General features: G+C 42.7%; 1 protein-coding gene across 1 annotated transcript in view; it reads left to right on the plus strand.

The window, feature by feature from the left end:
• ST8SIA6 (ST8 alpha-N-acetyl-neuraminide alpha-2,8-sialyltransferase 6) overlaps positions 1 to 24,404 on the plus strand; it is a 130,251-nt gene that overhangs the window by 49,172 nt on the left and 56,675 nt on the right. The window contains exon 4 of the mRNA XM_011963911.1: positions 12,273 to 12,362. Coding sequence (XP_011819301.1) covers positions 12,273 to 12,362 — 90 coding nt within the window. The remainder of the gene's footprint in view (positions 1 to 12,272; positions 12,363 to 24,404) is intronic.

Here is a 24,404-nt window from a genome sequence, read left to right on the forward strand (position 1 = left end):
TTTTTAGTAGAGACGGGGTTTCACCGTGCTAGCCAGGATGGTCTCCATCTCCTGACCTCGTGATCCGCCCGTCTCGGCCTCCCAAAGTGCTGGGATTACAGGCTTGAGCCACCGTGCCCGGTGTGAGTCGCTTCTTAATTGCCTTTAGCTCAAAAAACATTTATGTCAAAGAGGCATATTTTGAGGTGACACATTCTGGTTTCTTTAAACACATACTCCTGAATACTGATTATTACCTGGGTCTCCACTCCAAGGACTGTGCTAAGTGTTTTTATGCATTGTCTCGTACAGATTTTGCATCAAATTCATCAAAGAGAAGATTATTCTCATTTTGCACCTGAAGAAGCTGAAACCACAGAAGGGCTAAATAACTTTCTTCTACTTTTTTTTTTTGAAACAGAGTCTTGCTCTGTTGCCCAGGCTGGAGTACAATGGCATGATCTTGGCTCACTGCAACCTCCACCTCCCAGATTCAAGCAATTCTCCTGCCGCAGCCTCCTGAGTAGCTGGCACTACAGGTGCCCCCCACCACACCTGGCTAAGTTTTGTACTTTTATGAGAGATGGGGTTTTGCCATGTTGGCCAGTCTGGTCTTGAACTCCTGACCTTGTGATCTGCCTGCCTCGGCCTCCCAAAGTGCTGGGATTACAGGCATGAGCCACCACATCCAGCCAATAATTTTCTTAAGGTTAAGCATCTAGTGTGTATCAGAGCAGGAATTTGAATGATTATCCACTTGCCATCAAAGTTTATCCTCTTGGTCACTGTAATTTGTTTATTTCATTCAAAAAATGTTGTCAGCACCCTCATTTGAGGTGTTAAAAGACAATTTTCATATAAAGGTAAAACCATGTATTTCATACAGATATGAAATTGATCACTTTTAAAATATTTATTTTATTATTTTTATTTTTTAGGCAGAGTCTCACTCTGTCACCCAGGAGTTCAGTGGTGTGATCGTGGCTCACTGCAGGCTTGAACTCCTGGGCTCAGGCAATCCTCCTGTCTCAGCTTCTGGAGTAGCTGGGACTACAGGCATGTACTACCATGCCTGGCTATTTCTTAAAATTTTTTTTATAAAGATGAGTTCTTGAAATTTTGCTCAGGCTGCTTTCGAACTCCTGGGCTCAACCATAAAGACTGAATTTAAATCATCAGTGAGAAAATTGGAAGGTGTTATAACCAGTTCAAAGGAGAATCCACAGAATAGATACATTTACATCTATAGATCAGAACTATCGAGCTGAGTGTGTCAGTGGAGGCAGAACTACCTTTTCGTTGTGGTATGGGAGAGGGAGAGTTGCCTCTCCCCTGGACACAATTCATTTGCTCGCCTATGGATAAGAATTATTTTGCATTGCTATCAGTTAGGCACGATTTATAGAATTGCAAAAGAGCTCTGCTAAAGAAGAAAGTATTCATGACACTTGTTAAAACAGTAAGGCAGAATGAGCAATCAACTGAGATAACTCAGTACCTTCAGACCAGTCTAGAGTAAGAGAATATTGTTGGAGGTCGGTTAAAAAAGACAGAAACACTGCACTGTGGGTGAATTCCACCCTGACTCTACACTTTTAGGCTTGCTTCCCATAGCCAAGGACCTGTCACTTCTGGACCAGTGAAATGAGACACAGATGCTCATGTTGGCAACTTGTTTTCAATCTGTTTCTATTTTATCTTATCTCTACTTGTCTAAATACACCATTTCCTAGTTTGGGTCCTACTCTTGCACACTGAATTTGAAGTTTTCATAAATCTCCATATCAAACCTGTCCTTTTGATAACTCCCACTTCAGGCGACTCAGGTAAGCCAATACTTTCTGACTGCCCAAAGGACCCAATCACGCCTGAGCCAGGCCCATCTGTTTCCCCGTTTGGGGTAATCTGTGGGGTGCAGGGAGACTGAAATTCAGAAGAAGTGAGTCTGTGAGGTTCATTCCTGTGAATCCTTCCCTTAACATTAGAGTGATGGGCAGCGATAGTGTTCACGGTGTAGGGAAAATTTTGTGCCACAATGGATAGGTTTGCACTGTTTAGATCACATACCTCTTTGACTTTTAGTTTTGTTGTCTTCTTGGAGACAGAGTCTCACTTTGTCACCCAGGCTGGAGTGCAGTCGCGTGATCTCAGCTCACTGCAACCTCCACCTCCTGGGTTCAAGCAACTCTCCTGCCTCAGCCTCCCGAGTAGCTGGGATTACAGGTATGTGCCACCATGCCCGGCTAAGTTTTGTATTTTTAGTAGATACAGGGTTTCATCATGTTAACCAGGCTGGTCTCAAACTCTGACCTTACGTGGTCAACCAACTTCAGCCTCCTAAAGTGCTGGGAGTACAGGTATGAGCCACTGCACCTGGCCAGATCACACACCTCTGAGTTATCTGATTCTGATCCTGTGGGAGCTATTTGATAACTCCGAGTTGCAGTTAATTGATAGCAATGCAAAATAATTCTTGTCCATAAATATGCAAATTATGTCCTTCATGGTAGAGGTCCTAATGACTCACCCTGCCCCTCATCCTGCCAGTTCTTTTATTGTAACATTCATCTTAATATTCCTGATCTGTAAAGGTGGTGGTGCTCTACATTCTCCTTTGAACTGCTTCCCTCATTATGAGTAGAATAAACGCTTTCACATATATTCATTTTACATGTGCATGAGAGTTACAATTTTGCTTTTTTTTTTTTTTGAGACAGAATCTCCCTCAGTCATCCAGGCTGGAGTGCAGTGGTGCAATCAAAGCGTATTGCAGTCTCCACCTCCCAGGCTCAAGCAATCCTCCCACCTCAGCTTCCTGAGTAGCTGGGACCACAGGCACACACCCACCTCCACATCTGGCTAATTTTTAAATTGTATGTAGAGACAGGAGTCTCACTAAGTTACCCAGGTTGGTCTCAAACTCCTAGGCTCAAGACCCTCCCCTACCTCGGCCTCCCAACATACTGGGATTACAGGTGTAAGCCACCACATCCAGCTGCTTTTACATTGTTGAAAACTATCTTTCAACTATGGTAGGAGAGCAAAATACATTATGGTAACTGACTCAGAAGCAGAGAACTAGCTAATTAATCTTCATTGAGGGTAACTGAAGGCAAATAAAAGCCAACTAAGCAGAGATTATTTGCAGATATTTTTGCAATTTTAAGCTGCCTGCAATGTTTGTGGATAAAAGAATGAAGTTCTATGAAGTCATTTTAGGAAAAGTTCCTCTATTTTGAATTAAATGGCATTCACCAAAACACAGAATCATGGTTTCTTGAAATTAATATGATTACAGAAGATAGCCGGCTTTCATTCTGCAAGCTCAGATGGTAATTGTGTGTTTACTTGTCTGTCACCCCCACCAGGCTGTTTGCTTCAAGGCAGCAAAGGGAAACTGTCTTGTACCTTGTTTTATCTCCAGAACTTACCATTCTCTGGCGCAGATATCTGGTGAATGACGAAATTAAAAGGCAGCCAGAATCTACCCCTCATCTTTGTAGGCACCGTAACTTGATTTTGTCAGTTCCTGAGATAATGGATATACGAAGGCAGACTTTTGTTAACCAGATTCATACAAGATGATTTATAAACCAGAATATTAATTTGTTAATTAAAAAGAATACTCAAACCATGCAGTACTTAGGATGCTCGCCTTTCTCCCTCAGGAAAACTACGTGGTGTGTGTGTGTGTTGGGGGGGGCAGTGGCTACATTATAATTAGAAGTTTGCTTAATGAGCTGCAAGTTGGAATACAGGTAATGACTGTGGCCTCTGTCCCACGGGCAGGTCAGCCTGTTACATCCCACTACAGTGTTCAGGATGCTGGTGGCTAGGATGCTCTCCTGGCTCCTCATCCCTGGAATGAGGACATAGTGTTTCTAAGTATACAGAAAGAACCTTATAACTAGTTGGGTTTTCTGTTCTTTGATAATATTCCCTGTCTATTAAAGCATTCTTTCTTCAGAGAGTAACACTGATTTGGTTTTAAGCTTTACATTTAAATTCACAATCCTGTTTTAGCCCCTGTATGGTCACTGTAAATAGAATTTGGGATATTCTTGAAACTCCTTTGTCACCCATATGCAGATTATTCTTTGGGATGTTTTACTTGGCCAGGGGACTGATTGCATGATTGTATTAATTATGAGTCATATGCAGAGGGTGACAGCAATTCTATGTTTTAGAGGTCTTTGTGGATGATTGGTAAGCACTTCTGGCATTATTTTGTAGGGATTGAATAGTTTGTTTCCTTCAAGAGGCATTCTTCACATTATCAGAGTCTTAATTTTTTTTTTTTTTCTTTCTTAAGATGGAGTCTTGCTTGCTCTGCCACCCAGGCTGGAGTGCAGTGGTGCAATCTCAGCTCACTGCAACCTCTGCCTCCCAGGTTCAGGTGATTCTCCTGCCTCAGCCTCCTGAGTAGCTGGGATTACAGGCACGTGCCACCATGCCTAGCTAATTTTTGTATTTTCAGTAGAGACGGGATTTTGCCATGTTGACCAGCCTGCACTTGAACTCCTGACCTCAGGTGATCCATCCGCCACAGCCTCCCAAAATGTGGGATTACAGGCGTGAGCCACCATGCCCGCCCCAGAGTCTTAATTTTTCTTACTTGGTAGCAGCCACTGTAGTCTTTAAGTTTTTGGCTATTCTGTGGAATCTTGTCAGCGGGGCTTGTAAAGTGATCACTCTCAACTCAAGAATGACTTATACAGATATAAATTTTTAAAAGCACATCAACCATATGTGGATAACCGCGATAGCAGAACTGCTTGTTTTTGTGTATCTTTTCTTTCCAACCTTATTAAAGATTCCCCCCCAACATACTGAAGTGATGAAAACATGCCTAAAGTCTTTGTTGCCAGTACCAAACAAATTCTGTAATCAAATAATAAAAGCAGCCAGAAGCCATAATGTAAGACTAGAAGGAATTAAAAAAGGGAAATGTGCACCAATTAATGGTTAACAAATACAGGCAGGGGCTGGGCAGTGGATGGTTTTGCATGCCCAGTTAATAAGGAGTACAGAGCACATCTCAAGAGTGATGGGGATGGAAGGTCTTTGAGCAGGGAAATGATGTGATCAAATGTGCACAGGAGGCCGGGCACAGTGGCTCATGCCTGTAATCCCAGCACTTTGGGAGGCCAAGGCGGGCAGATCACTTGAGGTCAGGAGTTCGAGACCAGCCTGGCCAACATGGTGAAATCCCGTCTCTGCTAAAAATATAAAAATTAGCCGGACTTGGTGGCAGGCGCCTGTAATCCCAGCTACTCAGGGGGCTGAGGCAGGAGAATCGCTTGAACCCGGGAGGCAGAGGTTGCACTGAGCCGAGAATGCGCCATTTAACTCCAGCCTGGGGGACAAGAGTGAGACTTCGTCTGAAAAAAAAAATGTGCACACAAGACAACCCACTGCAGAGGAAATGAGGATGGAGCTGAAGGGGAAAGACGCTGGCAGAGATGTTTAGAGGAAGCCAGCAGGCTAAGACACGAGACATAGAGCAGTGTGTGGGGGAACACCGGTAAACTGAATACCAGCCACTTACTTTAAATTCACATCAGAAAAAGAAGACTCATAGGAAACACCCACTCTTATGCACTGGCCCAAGAAAGAACCTGTGAAAGGACCCTGAATAGTAGTCAGAGGTCAAAGGACAAGAAGAGAGGACTGTGGTGGAAACCAGGTACTGAATGAGTTGTTAGCAGTTCACATACCCTCGGAGGTGAAGTGGCAAATGTTGAAAGAGCTCTTGGACTTGGTGATGCTTTCCAACAATGGTTTAGTGGATTTGCAGGTAAAGAAAAGGGACAAGAGTTGGTTGCACTCTGAATGAAAGGTAAGGCAACAGATGAAGGAGCAGAGCAGAATGGGTGATTTTGTTTGTTTTTGATTTTGAGATGGAATTGAGCTGGGAAAGGAGACCGTGGTAGGGAGAAGGGAAAGATTCAGGAGAGAGAAAAATCACGGGATGGGCTGGATCTTAGAGGAGATAGAGGGATGTGATGGCAGGTAGATTATTCTTTTGTGAGAGGGGAGACATTTCTTTCTCTGAGATGGAAAGTCAGGATGGTTTGTATTTACAGGCCAATGCTCACCCACCTGCATCATGTTTCTCTGAAAAAGGAGAACAGTTAAATGAGAAGTTAGGAGTCCAGAGAACACGCAGACAGTAGGAAACAGTGGATGCCTAGTATAGCCGTGGAGGGAACTGGGCATATAATGGAATTGCCAAGGTATATAAAAGGCCCTGCAAACTGGACACCATGAATTTACCAAGGCACCAACCCACCCGCATGAGTTTTTTTCCAGCACTCCTCATGCGTCAGGTATAGGAATATAGGATGCCAGGGGCTGTATGGCTACGTTATTGCAGATTTGCCAGGTGACAAGATGTCAGTGGATCAGGGAATTGAGAGGGCTGTCAAGATGTGACAAATGCTACAAGTGGGCAGAAAAATAATCTTGCACAGTGACATGTGAGCAGAGATTGTGATCTTCTAATGGAGCAATTAGAGAAGCACTGGTAGAACAGTTAGAGCCATCTCCGCGCATGGGTCGGAGGCTTCTCATGCTAAGCTGACTACAGAGTTCTAGCAGAACACCATGAGGGTAGTAGCCATGGTCTCTCCCATGACTTATCTCTTTGGGGGCAAGCTCAACTGTATAGTTGGGCAGTTCTGATGTGAACAGGTCCTTTCTTTCTGTTTCAGCTAATTCTGATAAGAATTTTTTTTTTTTATTTGTGTGTGTGTGTGTATGTGTTTTTTTTTTTTGAGTATCGCTCTTGTTGCCCAGGCTGGAGTGCAATGGCACGATCTTGGCTCACTGCAACCTCCGCCTCCCGGGTTCAAGTGATTCTCCTGCCTCAGCCTCCCGAGTAGCTGGGATTACAGGCACACACCACTACATCCGGCTAATTTTTTATTTTTAGTAGAGATAGGTTTCTTCATGTTGGTCAGGCTGGTCTTGAACTCCCGACATCAGATGATCCGCCCACCTTGGCCTCCCAAAGTGCTGGGATTACAGGCATGAACCACTGCACCCGGCAAGTTTTTAAGAAGTGCTTTCAACAGAAAATCGGAATAAAATTTAAAAAAATTTTTTTTAGTCTCCGAATTGACAGAAACAGAATTCATATTTCAAGCCTGCAAGAATCTGGTCCCAGGGTTTTTGTTCTTAGAGTTTGCTTGGCAACCCTACTGAATCCTATTCTTTTTCTCTCCCTAGACTCAACTGCTCAGACTTCTAACTTGCTTAGTTTTAGGTGGGTCCTTCTCCATTCATATCCTGGCCTTCTACCTGGAAAGGAGCTCTCCTGCAGCAAGATGTGATATGATCCCCAGTGTATTAGTCGATTTTAATGCTGCTGATAAAGACATACCCGAGACTGGATAATTTATAAAGAAAAAGAGATTTAATGGACTCACAGTTCCACGTGGATGGGGAGGACTCACAATCATGGCAGAAGGCGAAAGGCACGTCTTACATGGTGGCAGACGAGAGAGAGAATGAGAATCAAGTGAATGGGGTTTCCCCTTATAAAACCATCAGACTTATTCACTACCATGAGAACGGTATGGAGGAAACTGCCTCCATGATTCAATTATCTCCAACAGGGTCCTTCCCACAACACATGGGAATCGTGAAAGCTATAATTCAAGATGAGATTTGGGTGGGGACACAGTCAAACCGTATCACCCAGTAATCCTTCCTGGGCTTACACATCAACCCACGCTTGTCTTGCAGCCATCTCTTGTGCCACTATGTTGTTTCTGGTTCAGAGTCTTTGCAATTTCTACTTTCACCTTGATCAATTTCTCTCAATCCCCTATGACTTGTCTGAGAGATGTCCCCAAATCAGCATTTTTTTAAAAAGGACTCAACCCAACATCTTCGCTTGTGGTGTGCACCAACCTCTTAGAAGGGATCTGCTCACAGCTAGTGTCCTCTCACATCCCAGAATTGAGAAGGTCTCTTTTTGGAGCAAGTCTGAATGACATTAGATGAAAAAAGGAAGAAAACTCTGAAGACTCTTGAAATGAAAAGGAGGGGACAGGGAAGATATAGAGGCAAAGATAACTAAAAGGGCTTCCCTGTCTGTACCTTTCATTACTAGGTGACTTCTTACCAGTGTGAGATGTTCCCTACCTCTATGGCAATAACAATGACTGATTTGAGGAAATAATGCGATAATGACTTTGAGAGAATAAGAACACAATTATTTACTGACTTCTACTTGTCAGGTGTTTTTATACACATCCCCATTAAATTCCTAAAATTCCTTTATTGGGTAAGGACTTTTTTTTTTTTTTTTTTTTTTTAAAGGCAATCCCAAAGTTCGAAAGCTAAAGTCAGAGAGTGGAGTCCGGATTCAGAGACTGGCCTTGCTGACTCCAAAGACCCTGTTTGGTCCCCAGGACTTCATTCTGTCACCTCCACTTCTACCCCAGATCCTCTCATTTGTCTCCATGTATCTTCTGTGATTTTAGTTTGCCCAACTAAACCTGTTCTGAGTTTTATTTAAAAAGATAATCTATCTGATTTAAGAAGAGGCATAGGAGACACAATCCTATTGGTGCCTACCAGTCACAGTTTCACAATTCAATACTGCAACACCATCATAATTCAAAGCATTGCTGGCTTGGTAATTCACTTCATGAACGGTCCTGCCTGCATAAAATACATGGCAAATGGGAAATAAACAAATCCTTGGACGGTATGATAATACATTCAGAAAGCACAGAGGGTGATGCGTGGAGACTGAACTAGAGGGAGGTGGGAAGGAAGTGGCGGGGGAGATAAATCCTATCAGGATTAAGAGGGACTTTTGTGAGCCCATGTGTACTCTGCAGGCAGTGTTTTTAGACAGCATTTCTGAGAAAGATTGGAGAATTAATTATGAATCTGTCTTGTTTATTTCTTTACCTTTATGCCTTCCTATCCCTCACTTCCCACATCCAATCTTATATGAAGTCCTGTCAGTCTTGCCTCTAGAGTGGATCTCAAATCTGTCCACTTCTCTTTCCACCGATGGGCACAAGTGTGGTGAAGTCTCCAGTCACACCTGTGTCAGATCTCCTCCCTGGGGACACAGGAGGGTGGTTCATTTCTGATTCCCAGGTTGCAATCAGGTGGGGCATGTGACCAGCTCTGGCTAATGATGCATTGTAATTCTGGCTCAAACATTTGGATACAGGGCAAGACCTTCCAGCATGTTCTTCTCTTGCCATATCAATTATGGAAGCAGGTTATTGAAATGAAGGTGCCATAAGACTGAAGCAATTTGGATCACTGTATTAGTCAGAGTTCTCCAGAAAAACAGAAGCAATAGAGAGATAGCAAGAGATTTATTACGAGGGATTAACTCCCATAATTAGAGGAGGATGAGAAGTCCCAGGACCTGCCTTCTCCAAGCTGGAGCCCCAGGAAAGCCAATGGTGTAGTTCAGTCTAAGCTCAAAGGCTGAGGAGACTTTGATGGAAACCAGGGGGCCAACAGTTTAAGTCCCAGTCTGAATATGAAGGCCCTAGAACCAGGAGCACCGATGTCCAAGGGCAAGAGAAAATGACATCCAAGCTCAAGAAGAAAAAAGTGAACTCACCCTTCCTCTACCTTTTTGTTCTATCCAAGTGCTTAGCAGATTGGATGCTGCCACCCATGTTGGTGATGGCAGCCTTTACTCCATCTACTGATTCAAATGCTCATCTGTTCCAGAAATACCTTCACAGCCACACCCAGAAATCATGTTTTACCAGTTATCTGGGCACCCCTTTGCCCAGTGAAGTTGACACAGAAAATGAACCATCACAAGCCCTAAACCACATGGAGCACAGCTGCCCTAGATGGGCCTCCAGACACACAGTGGGCATTTCATGGGCAAGAAACAAACTTTTGTTTTGTAAGCAACTGAGAGCTTGACGTTGTTTGTTATCACATCATAGTCTATTCTATCCTGACAAGTAAAAGGAGTTGCCATCGTCTCTCTCTCGTGGAGTCCTGCAGAAACCTCCTAACTTTTTCACTTCCTCTCTTGCCCCATTTCTCTTCATTTCTCTGCAATCACCCCATGGCTCTTCAGCCTTGAATCCTATTATCTTTTCAGTTCCTCAGCTAATCCAGACTGCTCCCCAGTTTGGAACCACTGCACATTTATTTTTTTGAGACAGGGTCTTACTCTGTCACCCAGGCTGCAATGCAGTGGCCTGATTATGGCTCATTGCAGCCTTGGACTCCTGGGCTCAAGTGATTCGCCTGCTTCAGCTCCCCAAAGTGCTGGGACTAGAGGTGTGAGCCACTGCGCCTGGCCTGCACACACTTTTTCCTCTGCCTTGAATGCACTACCCACTTGGTTTGGATCATCCTTGGGTGTCTCCACCTAAATGACACTCCCTTGGAGGCCTCCTCTGACCCCTCGGTGTGAGTAGAGACTTACTCTTCTGAGCCACCTACTCTGGTTCAACCATAACCAATCACAGTTCATAATTTCATATTCATTTGTGTGGTTATTTGTTGATTGATCTTTTTCCTTAATCAGACTGTAAGCTCCATTAGGGAATGAGACCATGTCTATTTTCTCTTCCTCTCTGTCCTAAATAACCTAAATGTGTGTGTATATATATATATATTTTCTTCTTTTTGAGATGGAGTCTCACTGTTGCCCAGGCTGGAGTGCAATGGCGCAAACTTGGCTCACTGCAAGCTCCGCCTCCTGGCTTCACACCATTCTCCTGTCTCAGCCTCCCGAGTAGCTGGGACTACAGGCGCCTGCCACCACGCCTGGCTAATTTTTTTGTATTTTTAATAGAGACAGGGTTTCACCGTGTTAGCCAGGATGGTCTCGATCTCCTGACCTCATGATCCGCCCACCTTGGCCTCCCAAAGTGCTGGGATTACAGGCATGAGCCACCGCACCCTGCCGCATATATATTTTTTAAGTCTAAGGAAAGAGATAGTTGATTTCTTTTGAGCACTTAATATATGTGATGCATGTTACAGTGGTTTACATTGTTTTCTTAGCATATATATATCATGGCAATAACACTATGAGGTAAGTACAATTTGTTATCCTTGATTTAGAAATATGGAAGTCTATGTTAAATAACATGCCTATGTCCATGAGGCTCATTAGGCAGGCTAACTTTGTAACCCATGTCCTTAACCTGACTTTGGATTTTTTTTTTCCACCTCCAGTTTTCAAAGTTTATCAAACAAATAGCACCAGGCCAGTATATTGCAGCTATCAGAATAATCAAAGGCCAGATTTGTGTTCATTGTGGAGAGAGTTAATGATCTCCTAGGTCTGCATGTTTTCTACCAAAGAAAACATCTTTTAAAAATAAATGTGGCTGGGCATGTGGCTCACGCCTGTAATCCCAGCACTTTGGGAGGCTGAGGCAGGTGGATCACAAGGTTAGGATATCAAGACCATCCTGGCTAATATGGTGAAACCCCGTCTCTACTAAAAAAATACAAAAAATAAGCCAGATGTGGTGGTGGGCGCCTGTAGTCCCAGCTGCTTGTGAGGCTGAGGCAGGAGAATGGCATGAACCCAAGAGGTGGAGCTCAGTGAGCTGAGATGCACCACTGCACTCCGGCCTGGAGGACAGAGACTCCGTCTCAAAAATAAATAAATAAAAATAAAATAAAATAAATGCAGTGATTAAAACTATTAAATAACTTGTTCATTGTAAATACTAACCTCAGAATATGAAAACCTGCCAGTATAAAGTCCTCAGAGGAGGGGGCACGATGGCTCATGCCTGTAATCGCAGCACTTTGGGAGGCCAATGTGGGTGGATCATCTAAGGTTGAGAGTTCGAGACCAGCCTGACCAATATGGAGAAACTCCATCTCTACTAAAAATACAAAATTAGTGGGGCGTGGTGGCAGGTGCCTGTAATCCCAGCTACTGGGGAGGCTGACGCAGGAAAATCGCTTGAACCAGGGAGGCGGAGGTTGCAGTAAGCTGAGATCGTGCCATTGCACGCCAGCCTGGGCAACAAGAGGGAAACTCCATCTCAAAAAAAAAAAAAAAGTCCTCAAAATAGAGTCAAAATAGAGTTCTTTTATGTTTGACTTTAGAGCATAAGCTTTTTCTTTTTTTTTTTTTTTCTTTTAGACCCATCAGAGGTGAAAATATTAATTTCCTTTTCCATAGAGAAATCCAATAATGGAGTAAAAATCAGACTTCATTTGGACACACCTTATCAATTAAATCTGATTTTTGTTAACAATATCTTATAAGCTCTCATTTTAAATCAATCTTTTTAAAAATCTCTTTCATGAAACAGCACATACCTGAATGAGAAGTCGCTCCAACTGACAGAGAAATGCAAAAATCTGCAATATGGCATTGAGTCTTTCTCTTACAAAACGAAAGGGTAAGTTCTACTCTTCACATTTAATTTCCTTTTACAATAAGGGTTTTATATTCAGAATGGTTGACAGTGTCTCTGAAGTCATTTGGAATATGAGACTGTGTTCACTCTCAGGCTTACCATTGGGCTCTGAAGCTCCTGTTAATGACCAGGATGGACCAGGGGCCAAACAGTGTGCATCAGGGTCAGACCCTGGCAGTGGGACTCAACTTATCTGTCCCTGGATCCGCATTTGTTAAAAATACCACGTAGGAGCCAGGTGTAGTGGCTCATGGCTGTAATCCCAGTGCTTGGGGAGGCAGAGGCTAGAGGATTGCTTGTGGCCAGGAGTTTGAGACCAGGCTTAGCAACATAGCAAGACCCCCACCTCTACAAAAAAAATAATTAAAATTGGGTGGCATGTGCCTGTAATCCCAGCTACTCAAGAGGCTGAGGCAGGAGGATGGTTTGAACCCAGGAGTTCAAGATTGCAGTGAGCTATGATGGCACCACTACATTCCAGCCCAGGGGACAGAGCAAGACACTGACTCTGAAACTAATTTTTAAAATTAGCTGAGTGTGGTGACTCGGGTCTGTAGTTTCAGCTATTCAGGAGGTTGAGGAAGGAGAACTGCCTGAGCCCAGGAGTTCAAGGCTGCAGTGGGCAATGATTGCACCACTGTGTCCAACCTGGGTGACAGACCAAGACCCTGTCTCTAAAATCAACCAAAAACGCCCTCAAAACACCATGTAGTTTTACTGGCTAAACTGTTACGGGCCCTCAATCCTTTCTGAGAACCTGATATGTATTCTGAACGCTATCCTGGAGAAATACACACTTGTACAAAACCGTGCTTACAATGTCAGCAGGTAAACAATTTACCCCCAGTCTCAGCTGTGACACCCCCTCAGCTTCCCCAGCGCTGCTTACAATCCTGGATTTTAGAGGGTTTGCTACATCATCTCCTTCAAAAAAAGGAAATCCAAGTGCTCCATGCCTCATCTACACGGAAGAGGCACTGGTGGCCTGAGACTCTGATGTGAGAAGCACTGTGTTGATTGTTCCTGGAAGGTGCCCAGTCCAATGGTGCTGGACAAAGGATGTGTGTGTGTTGGGCAGGGACACAAGGTTATGCCTGTAACCTCCCTGAAAGGAAGTAATCCAAGTTTCATCTTGCTTTATGCTTGCCTGACATTTGAAGATGGTTCAGGATAATGTAAACGCCCAATGGGTTTACCTTGCCCACTGCCTAGACAGAACCGATTTATTAAGACAGGGGAATTGCAATGGAGAAAGGGTAATTCACATCGGGGTTTTATTACTCAAATCAGTCTCCCTGAGCGTTTGTTAGGGGATCAGAGTTTTTAGAGGTAATTTGGAGGGTAGGCGCTTGGGAAGTGGGGAGTGCTGATGGTCAGGTTGGAGATGGAATCATAGGGAGGTGAAGTGAGTTTTTCTTGCCATCTTCTGTTCCTGGGTGGGATGGCAGAACTGGCTGAGCCAGATTACTCATCTGGGGGTGTCAGCTGATCCATCCCGTGTAGGGTCTGAAAAATATCTCGAGTACTGATGTTAGGTTTTACAACAGTGATGGTATCCCCAGGAGTAACATGGGGAGGTTCAGACTCTTGGAACTAGAGGCCACATGACCCCTAAACTGTAATTTCTAATCTTGTAGCTAATTTGTTAGTCCTGCAAAGGCAGACTGGTCTCCTGGCAGAAGGGGGTTCTTTCAGGAAAGGGCTATTATCAATTTTGTTTCAGAGTCAAACCACGAACTGAATTCCTTCCCAAAGTTAGTTCAGCCTACGCCCAGGAATAAACAAGGACAGCTTAAAGTTTAGAAGCAAGATGGAGTCAGATAGGTCTGATTTCTTTCATGTCTTAATTTCCTCAGTTATCATTTTCAAAGATGGTTTCAGTAAGAGGTATTCCTGATTTCCACATGCCAGTCCAATACAAGGAAGAGCCAGTGAGTGGTCTTCCTGCCTTTGTGTTTTTCACTTTCTCTTCCTATATCATAATTAAGGAATCTTTCTCATCTCTATATCATCATAATAATGATTCTCTTTCTCTCAGTCTCTCACACACACTTCTTCTTTTAAATGTTAGAAACAGAGTTTATGGGAGGAAGGAGTAAAGCAGCTGCCTCTAATCCATTCCTTCCCTTACCTGGGGGTGTTGGAGGTTGACCTGGGGATAAGAAACCAAAGTAGGTAAACTGGTTTAACCTGTTTCTCCACTGAGCCTCTGGGTAAACAGACAATGATATTTGCTTAAAGGAAGAGACACATCCATTGAGTGTCCCTAGCAGGCTGATCTCTGGCTGAGGTCCTGCTTAAAGTTAATGGGATCCAGGATGCAGGAGGCAGGACTCCCTGGAGCATGGCTCAAAGGCTGTGGAACTCTCTGGGTGTAAAAGAGAAACCGTGTAACAATTTAAAGCTTCCTGCTATGTGAGGAAGCCCACGGACTTCACCTAGAAACCTCACCTACTATCCTGGGCCATGTGCAATGTGGGAAGACGGGACTGGGGTGTCTACCCTTGATGTCCTAAGCCTGTCTCTGCTTTGTCTGAGCCTGTTGACACAACCAGAAGTTATGTTTTACCAGTTATTTGGGCATGCCTGAGCCCAGTCAACACAGAAAATGAACCATTACCAGCCTTAAACTATATGCAGCACAGCTGTCCTAGATGGCCCTCCAGATATACAGTGGGCATTTTATGGGCAAGAAACAAACCTTTGTTTTGTAAAGCAATTGACAGCTTGGCGTTGTTACCATGTCATAGTCTATTCTATCCTGGTAAGTCAAAGGAGTTGCCATCTCTCTCCTAGTGTTCAGCAGAAATCTCTTAACTTTTTCACTTCCCCTCTATCCCCATTTCCCCTCATTTCTCTGCAGATCCTTGAAATTATTAGGAAAGCCTGATACTGGCTAAGATCGCTGATTTGAGTTAAGCGATTTGACAGCAGTCCAATCCTATATGTTAGCACCGTTTCTCACAAAATGATAGCTCTATTAAAATCCTTGTTTTCCAGCCTGGGCAACAAGAGCGATACTCCGTCTTAAAAAAAAAAAAAAATTGTTTTCTTTTCCTTAAATTCCAACTAGCGGGCCTTAAGCTTGCGAGGGGAATCCACGGTGCTGTGTGTCTTCCACTGGCCCCACTCAATCCACTTTCACCCTCACAGCTTTTCACCCCCAGTTTCATCTCTGCCTGACTTTTCCCAAGGAGGTTGACTTACATGGAACTCACCAATAGGTTGTGGGCTGTTTTGCCATCCGGTTTTTCTTTGGATTTGACCGAGGAGGAGCATGAAAAGAGAAAAAGGGAGGTGAAAGGCTTTCCCCCGGACCTTGAAGCTGGCTGGGAGATGAATAACTCCTCCCTTCTCAGGCCCAGTCCCAAGGCGCAAAGCCACTTACGTCATCAGCGTGCGTCAGCAAGATAGCAGAAGCAGGAAGAGAGGTGGCCTGAAGACCAAGAGAGAGGCGGCCCGGTTACTACGTAGCAGTTACCTCAGTCTGAGACACTTCCTGTTTATAGGAGACTATAAAACTCTGCCCCGCCCTCTTTTGGGGCTGATGCCATTATAGGCCTCAGCCCATGTGCACTCAGGCTGTCATTAAAACAGCTTGTTGCTCCACACTGCCTTGTGTTGTTGGCCCGCTCTCGGGCTTCAAACCAATACAAGGGCCTTGCAGGAGTAAGGAGAAGAAACTGTTTTTGGTGTCATTACAGGTTAACTACATGCTTTTCTTTCTCTTTTCTTGGAGACAGAGTCTCACTCTGTCACCCAGGCTGGAGTGCAGTGGCATGACACTGACTCACTGCAACCTCCGCCTCCTGGGTTCAAGCGATTCTCCTGCCTCAGTCTGACCGGTAGCTGGGACTACAGGCACGCGCCACCATGCCTGGCTAATTGTTGTGGTATTAGTAGAGGCAGGGTTTCACCATATTGGCCAGGCTTCTGACCTTGTGATCGAACTCCTGACCTTGTGATCTGCCCAACTCAGCCTCCCAAAGTGCTGGGATTACAGGTGTGAGCCACCGCGCCCGGCCTTTGTGTGTGTGTGTGTGTTTGTGTGTGTGTGTGAGACAGAGTCTCACTCTGTCACCCAGGCTGGACTGCAGTGTGGCGCGAACACAGCTCACTGCAGCCTTGACCTCCTGTACTCAAGCGATCCTCCTGCCTGAGTTTCCTGAATAGCCAGGAACACAGGTGCGTGCCACCATGACTGGCTAATTTTTATTTTTTGTAGAGACAGAGTCTTTCTGCGTTGCCCAGGTTGGTCTCAAACTCCTGGGTGCAAGTGATCGTCCTGTCTTGGTCTCCCAAAGTGTTGTGTTTACAGGCACATGAACCCAGAAAATCCGAGACAGGTCTCAGTTAATTTAGAAAGTTTGTTTTGCCAAGATTGAGGATGCGCCCGTGACACAGTCTCAGGAAGTCCTGACAACATGTGCCCAAAGTAGTTGGGGCACAGCCTGGTCTTATACATGTTAGGGAGACATGAGAGCTCCGTCAGGCCTCTGAGCCCAAGCCTGCACTTATACATCATATGGTCTGAGGCAACTGAAGAACCACAAAAAAAAGTGAAAATGGCCAGTTCCTGCCTTAACTGATGACATTACCTTGTGACATTCCTTCTCCTGGACCATAAGTCTCCGGAACTCTCCACCAAGCACCTCGTGACCCCCGCCCCTGCCTGCAAGAGAACAACCCCCTTTAACTGTAATTTTCCACTACCTACCCAAATCCTGTAAAACTGCCCCACCCCGATCTCCCTCCTTTTTCCGACTCAAGACTCACTCCGCCTGCACCCAGGTGATTAAAAAGCTTTATTGCTCACACAAAGCCTGTTTGGTGGTCTCTTCACAGGGAGGTGCGTAACAACATCAGTCATTATATGTAAGAAGTAAGTTGGTTTGGTCTGGAAAGGGGGTGACAACTTGAAGCAAAGGCAGGAAGACTGAAGTGTGGGGGGAACTTCCAGGGCACAAATAGGTGAGACACAAATGGTTGCATTCTTTTGAGTTTCTGATGAGCCTTTCCAAAGAAGGCCATCAGATATGCATCTATCTTAGTGAGGGGAGGGATAACTTGGAATAGAATGGGAGGCAGGTTTGCCCTAAGCAGTTTCCAGCTTGAGTTTTCCTTAGTGATTTTGGGCACCCAGGATATTTTCCTTTCACATTTCACCTTTTTCTTTTTAAAAATCTTTTGGAGAAAGGATTTTACAAAAAAAAAAAAAAGTCTCTGGTTTCAGGTTTCATCTGATCTTTCATGGCTAGGATGGTTTGTTCCTAGATGGGTAGGTCCCGAAAGTTCATTTTAGCAGGTTGTGAAGTCTCCTGTCCTGTGAAAAGAAAATTAGGGGGAGAAAGGGGGAAAACAACAAAGGAAAGAACAATCCTGGAAAAATCGATATAGGCCACATTACTCTGAAGTCCGTACATTAGTAGGTAGATAGGAAAGTGGCTTATGTATGTAAATTGGTTACTGTTATTTTCTTCTGAAGTTTAAATTGTCTGGCTTCAGTTCTCATGGTTTGAAGAAAGCACAGCTTAGATGTTAGTGACTCCAAATTAGGAAAAATGGAAAAAAAAAAAAAAGAAAAAAATTGAAAACATTTTATTTTGAAGACTTGTAGCCAAGAAAAATTAGAATTTGGTCCAAACTGTAGAAAATAATAAAAATGGGGAAAAAAAAACCAAAAAAAAATCATTAGGCGTGACTAGAATCTAACAGGTATTCTATCGTTTTGAAACACAATTTTTTTCTCTCTCCAGTTTCCCATTTTACTAAAGACAAATCATGGTAGCACTGGTTTGCTTATTATACTTGGCCTAATTATTTGTATATAGTGCAGCAGGAATAATTATTTTTACATAGGTTTTTAAATTAGCTTTGATGGAACTCTGTTCCATAGAAGGAAACTCAGATAAGACTTTTTAAAAGCCAAGCCCAGCCATGGATTTGTGCCATCAAATACTTACAACTTTCTCTCCTCTTGAGGTTCCAAGTTTAACCTGGGAGTTCTGTGCCTGTCAGAAAGTGGCATTCTGTTTTTACCACAGGTCAGAAACCCTGTACAGGGACTGTGTACACAAAATTTGAAGCCAGTTTTCCCAAGGGCTTTATTGGCTCCGTAAGTCAAGTTTGATTCTTTAAAGGAAAGCACAGCATTCCAGTCAAAGCCTTGGTAAAATAACCAGTTTCTCCAATGTGTCCTGTTACAAATGAAAACAGATTCCTATTGCACTTATGCAAATAGCTGTATTGCCGTAAGTTAAGAATATTCACAAATAGTTTCCAAATTCCAGACAAATCAGTTAGAGAGAAACAAATGTGCTCCAAATTTTGTTCATGGGAGTATACTAAATTGTTAAAAGCTGTCAGTAGCTCAGAAGAAATGTTTTAAGGGTCTGAAAAAACAAAGGATCAGTAAATACTTTTAAACAAAAAGTCAAAAAGATTGTTTCAGTCCATGCAGTTAATTCCTATGTTCTGCTTGATACTCATGAATATTTTAGCTCTCCACGAGTTCTGAAAGTTTTTCCTACATTCTGATATCACAATCTACAAAGGTATTAGAAATCTGCATTTAAAGCACCTGTTGAAGTTTTATAGCTGATTATAAAACCACCCTCTAAAGAGGAACAAAACAAGACAACAATTGTCCATGGATGAAAAAGAAGTTTTAAGACAGTCATAGTCAAAAGACACAATTGACAAGAAAATTTGTTACCTCCGTGGCACACAATGATTATAACAATTATGACTATTACTGATAATGTACACTAAGTTATATCAGAATTATAGGAGTTTCCCATAATTTTGGAACACATATTAATAATATATTTATACAAATACAGCCCAAAGAAAACTAAATACCACTTTATATTTGACAATGCTTCCTGTATAATTTTTATACTAAATAAGCCAAATTATGTCGTTTTTTGGTCTTTAGGGAACCTAATGTCTTAAAGGATTAATTAGATTAGAAAAAGACATAATTTATTATTTGATTTTAGAAAGTTTGTCAAATATCAAAGGTTTAAAACACTTGATATTGCAAAATAGGATTACAGGTCATTGTAAAGTCATTTGTTTAACCAAAGTGATAATTCAAGTATTTTTTAAAAAAGAAAGTGAAAACCTTCATTCTTTGTGAAAAGAGACTTAATATTCGAAATAAGAAGCCCTAATAAAAACAGCATGAAGCCAATTACATTTGTTCTTCAAAATTTTGTAAACAATCTATAAAATTTAATCTTGATTATAAAATATAACTTCCACAAGCCTTTTATAACCTTTATAACCTTTATTAAGGTGTTGGTTATGCTTCTAGAAAACCTTCTTAATCTGACACAGGGATCCATATACTAGTTTTGCATCAGTGTGCCGTTGACACTAATGATTAATTTATAGAGAAACCGAACTTATTTTAACTTTCAAAATTGGCCCTTACAATCTTATGGGCCCACCTCTTTCACAGTAGTCCCTGGGCCTTGAGGCATTGAATAGCTTTAATTTTTGCCCTGTATCTCAGGCATGCAGTTTATTTTGATTAGCATCTTCTATGGGGCCTGAAGATGAGGCTTTAATTTCCATCAGTTTTTAAGATTTAGCAGGACTTGATGTCCTTTTTAAACCCAGGAGTTAAAGCCCTGTAAGTCAATGTTACAAGGGCTTTAAAAGCATATACAGAGGCCGGGTGCAGTGGCTCACGCCTGTAATCCCAGCACTTTGGGAGGCTGAGTCAGGTGGATCACCTGAGGTCAGGAGTTTAAGACCAGCCTGGCCAACATGGTGAAGCCCTGTCTCCACTAAAAATACAAAAATTAGCCAGAAACGGTGGCAGAGACCTGTAGTCCCAGCTACTTGGGAGGCTGAGGCAGGAGAACTGCTTGAACCTGGGAGGAGGAAGTTGCAGTGAGCCGAAATTGTACCATTGCACTCCAGCCTGGGTGATAACAGCAAGACTCTGTCTCAAAAAAATAACAAACAAACAAACAAACAAAAAAGCACCTACAAGAAGATACATGGATGTAATGACCTTTATTAAAAAAAAAATTTATCACTGAAACTTCTTTTATCGGAAAATTCCCAAATAATGAGATATCTATTATTTAATATAATACAACTTTATATTCTAAATTATGACCAGTTTGTCTACAAGTATTTATCCCATTACATTTACCTAATTATTTATTTTAATAGTTTACCTAGATTATTTATGAAAAATGTGATAGTCATTATTTAAAGTTATGAAACCACCATGGCAAAATTATAACTGAGACAGTGAAAAAATTTTGACTTGACTCCATCTTGCTCTTGACCTCCAAGCTGTCCTTGTTCATTCCTGAACACAGGCCAAGCTAACTTTAGGAGAAACTTAGTTTATAGTTTAGCTTTGAAACAAAGACGGTAACAGTTCTTTCCCAAAACAAACCTCCTTATTGTCTGTGGACTAGACTGCCTAAAGCCACAGGTTTAGAAGTTATGATAATCTTACTAAATTTGAGATGCAGCTTTTTTCCTTAAACCCATATGAATGTCTTACTTATTAAAAGTTACACAAGATCATTCTGTTTTGGGCTGGGTTTACAGTTTTGTAACCCATGCCCAGTTTTGACACCTTACAGTATTTGGCAAGGATAAGTATGAAATTGCTTGATTAATAAATGCAAACAAAAATATATGCTGGCAATTCTTAAGACACTTATAATATTACTTTACCAATAATTTTTTTTTTTGAGACGGAGTATTGCTCTGTTACCCAGGCTGGAGTGCAGTGGCGCCATCTCGGCTCACTGCAAGCTTCGCCTCTCAGGTTCATGCCATTCTCCTGCCTCAGCCTCCCAAGCAGCTGCGACTACAGGCGCCCGCATCACACCTGGCTAATTTTTTGTATTTTTACTAGAGACGGGGTTTCACCGTGTTAGCCTGGATGGTCTCAATCCCCTGACCTCGTGATCCGCCCACCTCGGCCTCCCAAAGTGCTGGGATTACAGGTGTGAGCCACCACACCCGGCCCTTTACCAATAATTTTAAAGCCAGCTTATTTATTAAAGATTTTACTTAAGTTATATAACCTTTAAAAGCATGTGACTAGGCTTTTTTGGTATCTGATTTAAGCACTTTATTTTAAAGCCAATTAATTAGAGCTCTTTTATATATTTTTAGTAGTGAAACATTGTGCACACAGCACCTAAATACATATAAAGACGTATTAGGCATGCCGATGGAAGTACATTTTATAGATTTATACCCCCCCTTTTTTCATATTATAGACTTTCAGATTCTTGATAATCTGTTTTACAACCCTAGGTAGTGTCAGCTAAATAGCCTTAAGTTTGCACATTAAAGGAAGCAACATAGGTGAAAATCAAATAGCAAAATTTGCATCATAAGGTACAGAGAGAAAAAGTCTGGTAGTACTAGAGGGAGACACTTTCATTTTTATTTGAGTCAAATTAAACATAAAATTAAACTACACTCTTCCTTAAAAATCCCAGAGTAGGCTGGGCGCGGTGGCTCAAGCCTGTGATCCCAGCACTTTGGGAGGCCGAGACGGGCGGATCACGAGGTCAGGAGATCGAGACCATCCTGGCTAACACGGTGAAACCCCGTCTCTACTAAAAAAAAAAAAAAAAACAACACAAAATAAACACAAAAATCCCAGAGTAACCTGTGTTGCAGTAACTATGTTAGTCAAAAAACCAAGTGAAAACAGAACTCAGTCAACTGGGAAGAAAAAGGGAAAAAACAGACAAAAAAAAAGGAGAGAAAAACAGACAAAAAAAAAAAACCCCAAACAGGAAGGCCTTTCAAATACAAACATGTACACATACACACTTACACATACACACACATCTCTTGGCTGTTAGCTTTTTCATTAAGCTGACTTTTAACCATGGAGCTCCTTAAAAAAATTTTTTTTTAAATTTTATTACATATTTCAGCTAGGACAAAATGTTGCTATTTCAGAAGTACAGCCATTGCTCTTTCAGTTTGATCTGGCTGGCAAAAAGGTGGCCTTCTTATGTAAATAAAGCCCCTTTTGTAGTTAAAATTAAAAATCTTTTTTTTTCTTTTTGATGGCCATTTTCCTCCCACTTCAGAGACCTTGTTCCACATAATTTAGGGTTCCCCTTTGGATTTGACCAAGACAGAAACAAACAACAAAACCATTAAGCAAAACTAACAATGATCACACAAATTATATGATTTCTGAGTGCTGTAAGGGTAAGCAGAAATTAACACCAGCTGGTTGTTAAATACTAACGTTTGTTGTTTAAAGTAATTTGCAAGACAGAATCCCAAACCAGTTTCTTAGTGATGGGTCTCGAGCTGTAGACTGCTCTCTACCATCCTAGAAGCAGGAAACAAATGAAACAAACCTTATCTTCCCTGTTGGAAGGGAGCTCAAGCTCCGTAAAGGAGGTACCTGCCTTCCATCGTCATGCCTTCCAGTTGGAAGCAAGTAAAGTCCCCCAAAAAGGAGTTGTACAGCAAAATAAACTTTAGATCTCAACCAGATTTTGGGAGATCAGGGATTTTCTGGAAGGTGCTCTCAGACCTCAGCAAATTGTCCTATTGATTTGAGCTATAAAGTTAGCTCATGCTGGTACCAGGCACCAAAAGGAGATTTGTGAGAGGTCAGGGGCATCTCCACTCAGAATCCCTTCATGGTTACCAAAATGTGAACCCAGAAAATCAGAGACAGGTCTCAATTAATTTAGAAAGTCTTTATTTTGCCAAGGTTGAGGACACACCTGTTACTCAGCCTCAGGACATCCTGATGACATGTGCCCAAGGTGGTCGGGCATAGCTGGGTTTTGTACATTTTAGGGAGACGTGAGACATCAATCAATATATGTAAGAAGTACATCTGGAAAGGCAGGACAACTTGAAGCAAAGGCAGGAAGACTCCTAGCGGGGAGGGAACTTCCAGGTCACAGGTGAGAGACAAATGGTTGCATTCTTTTGAGTTTCTGATTAGCCTCTCCAATGGAGGCAATCGGATATGCACCTATCTTAGCGAGCAGAGGGTAACTTTGAAAAGAATGGGAGGCTGGTTTGCCCTAAGCAGTTCCCAGCTTGAGTTTTCCTTAGTGATTTTGGGGGCCCAAGGTATTTTCCTTTCACAGGTGTGACCCAACACTCCTGGCCTACATCCTTGACTGAAAGAAGGGCTGCCTCACTGAACAAACGCTAAGGTTATTATTAGGACTCTCACCCTCTCCTTTTCTCATTCTTACTCTTTCTTTCTCACTTTCACTCCTACTTTCCCTCTCTCTCCCCCTCTCTCCCATTCCCTCCACTGGACCCTTCAACTTAGGGATAAGCTGTTAATAGTCCCCTACTATTGTCCCTGTATTTCTCTACAACCTGCCTAGATCTTTGGGAAAAGTCCCTTCACTCTCTCTCTCTCTCTTTTTTTTTTTTTTTTTTTTTTGAGACGGAGTCCCACTCTTGTCTCCCAGGCTGGAGTGCAGTAGCGTGATCTCAGCTCACTGCAACCTCCACCTCCCGGGTTCAAGCGATTCTCCTGTCTCAGCCTCCCCCAGTAGCTGGGACTACAGGCGCCTGCTACCACACCTGGCTAATTTTTTGTATTTTTAGTAGAGATGGGGTTTCATCGTGTTAGCCAGGATGGTCTTGATCTCCTGACCTCGTGACCCACCCCCCTCGGCCTCCCAAAGTGTTGGGATTACAGGCGTGAGTCACCGCGCCTGGTCGAAAAGTCCCTTCTTTAAGCCCTTCTTAAATTCCCTGATTGGAGCAGGCCATCATTCCTGCCAGGACTCTAGGTTTCTATAGACTGGTTGGAATGAACACTTTTGCAAATGCCTCTCCCCTTTCATGATAAAGTCACTGATTTTGGGGGTGGACTTAAAGTAGTTCATGCACTGGAGATGCACTACATGCCAGTTTTGATGTTGAAGCTGTTGTTTTGTTTGTTGTTTGTTGGGTATGTGGGTGTTACAAGGATCTTTGTGAAGGTTTTTCTGAAGAACTTGAGTTCCAAACTTCTTTTTTTTTTTTTTT

The sequence above is a fragment of the Colobus angolensis genome, unplaced genomic scaffold, assembly GCF_000951035.1.
Source record: "Colobus angolensis palliatus isolate OR3802 unplaced genomic scaffold, Cang.pa_1.0 Scaffold63, whole genome shotgun sequence".
NCBI lineage: Eukaryota > Metazoa > Chordata > Mammalia > Primates > Cercopithecidae > Colobus > Colobus angolensis.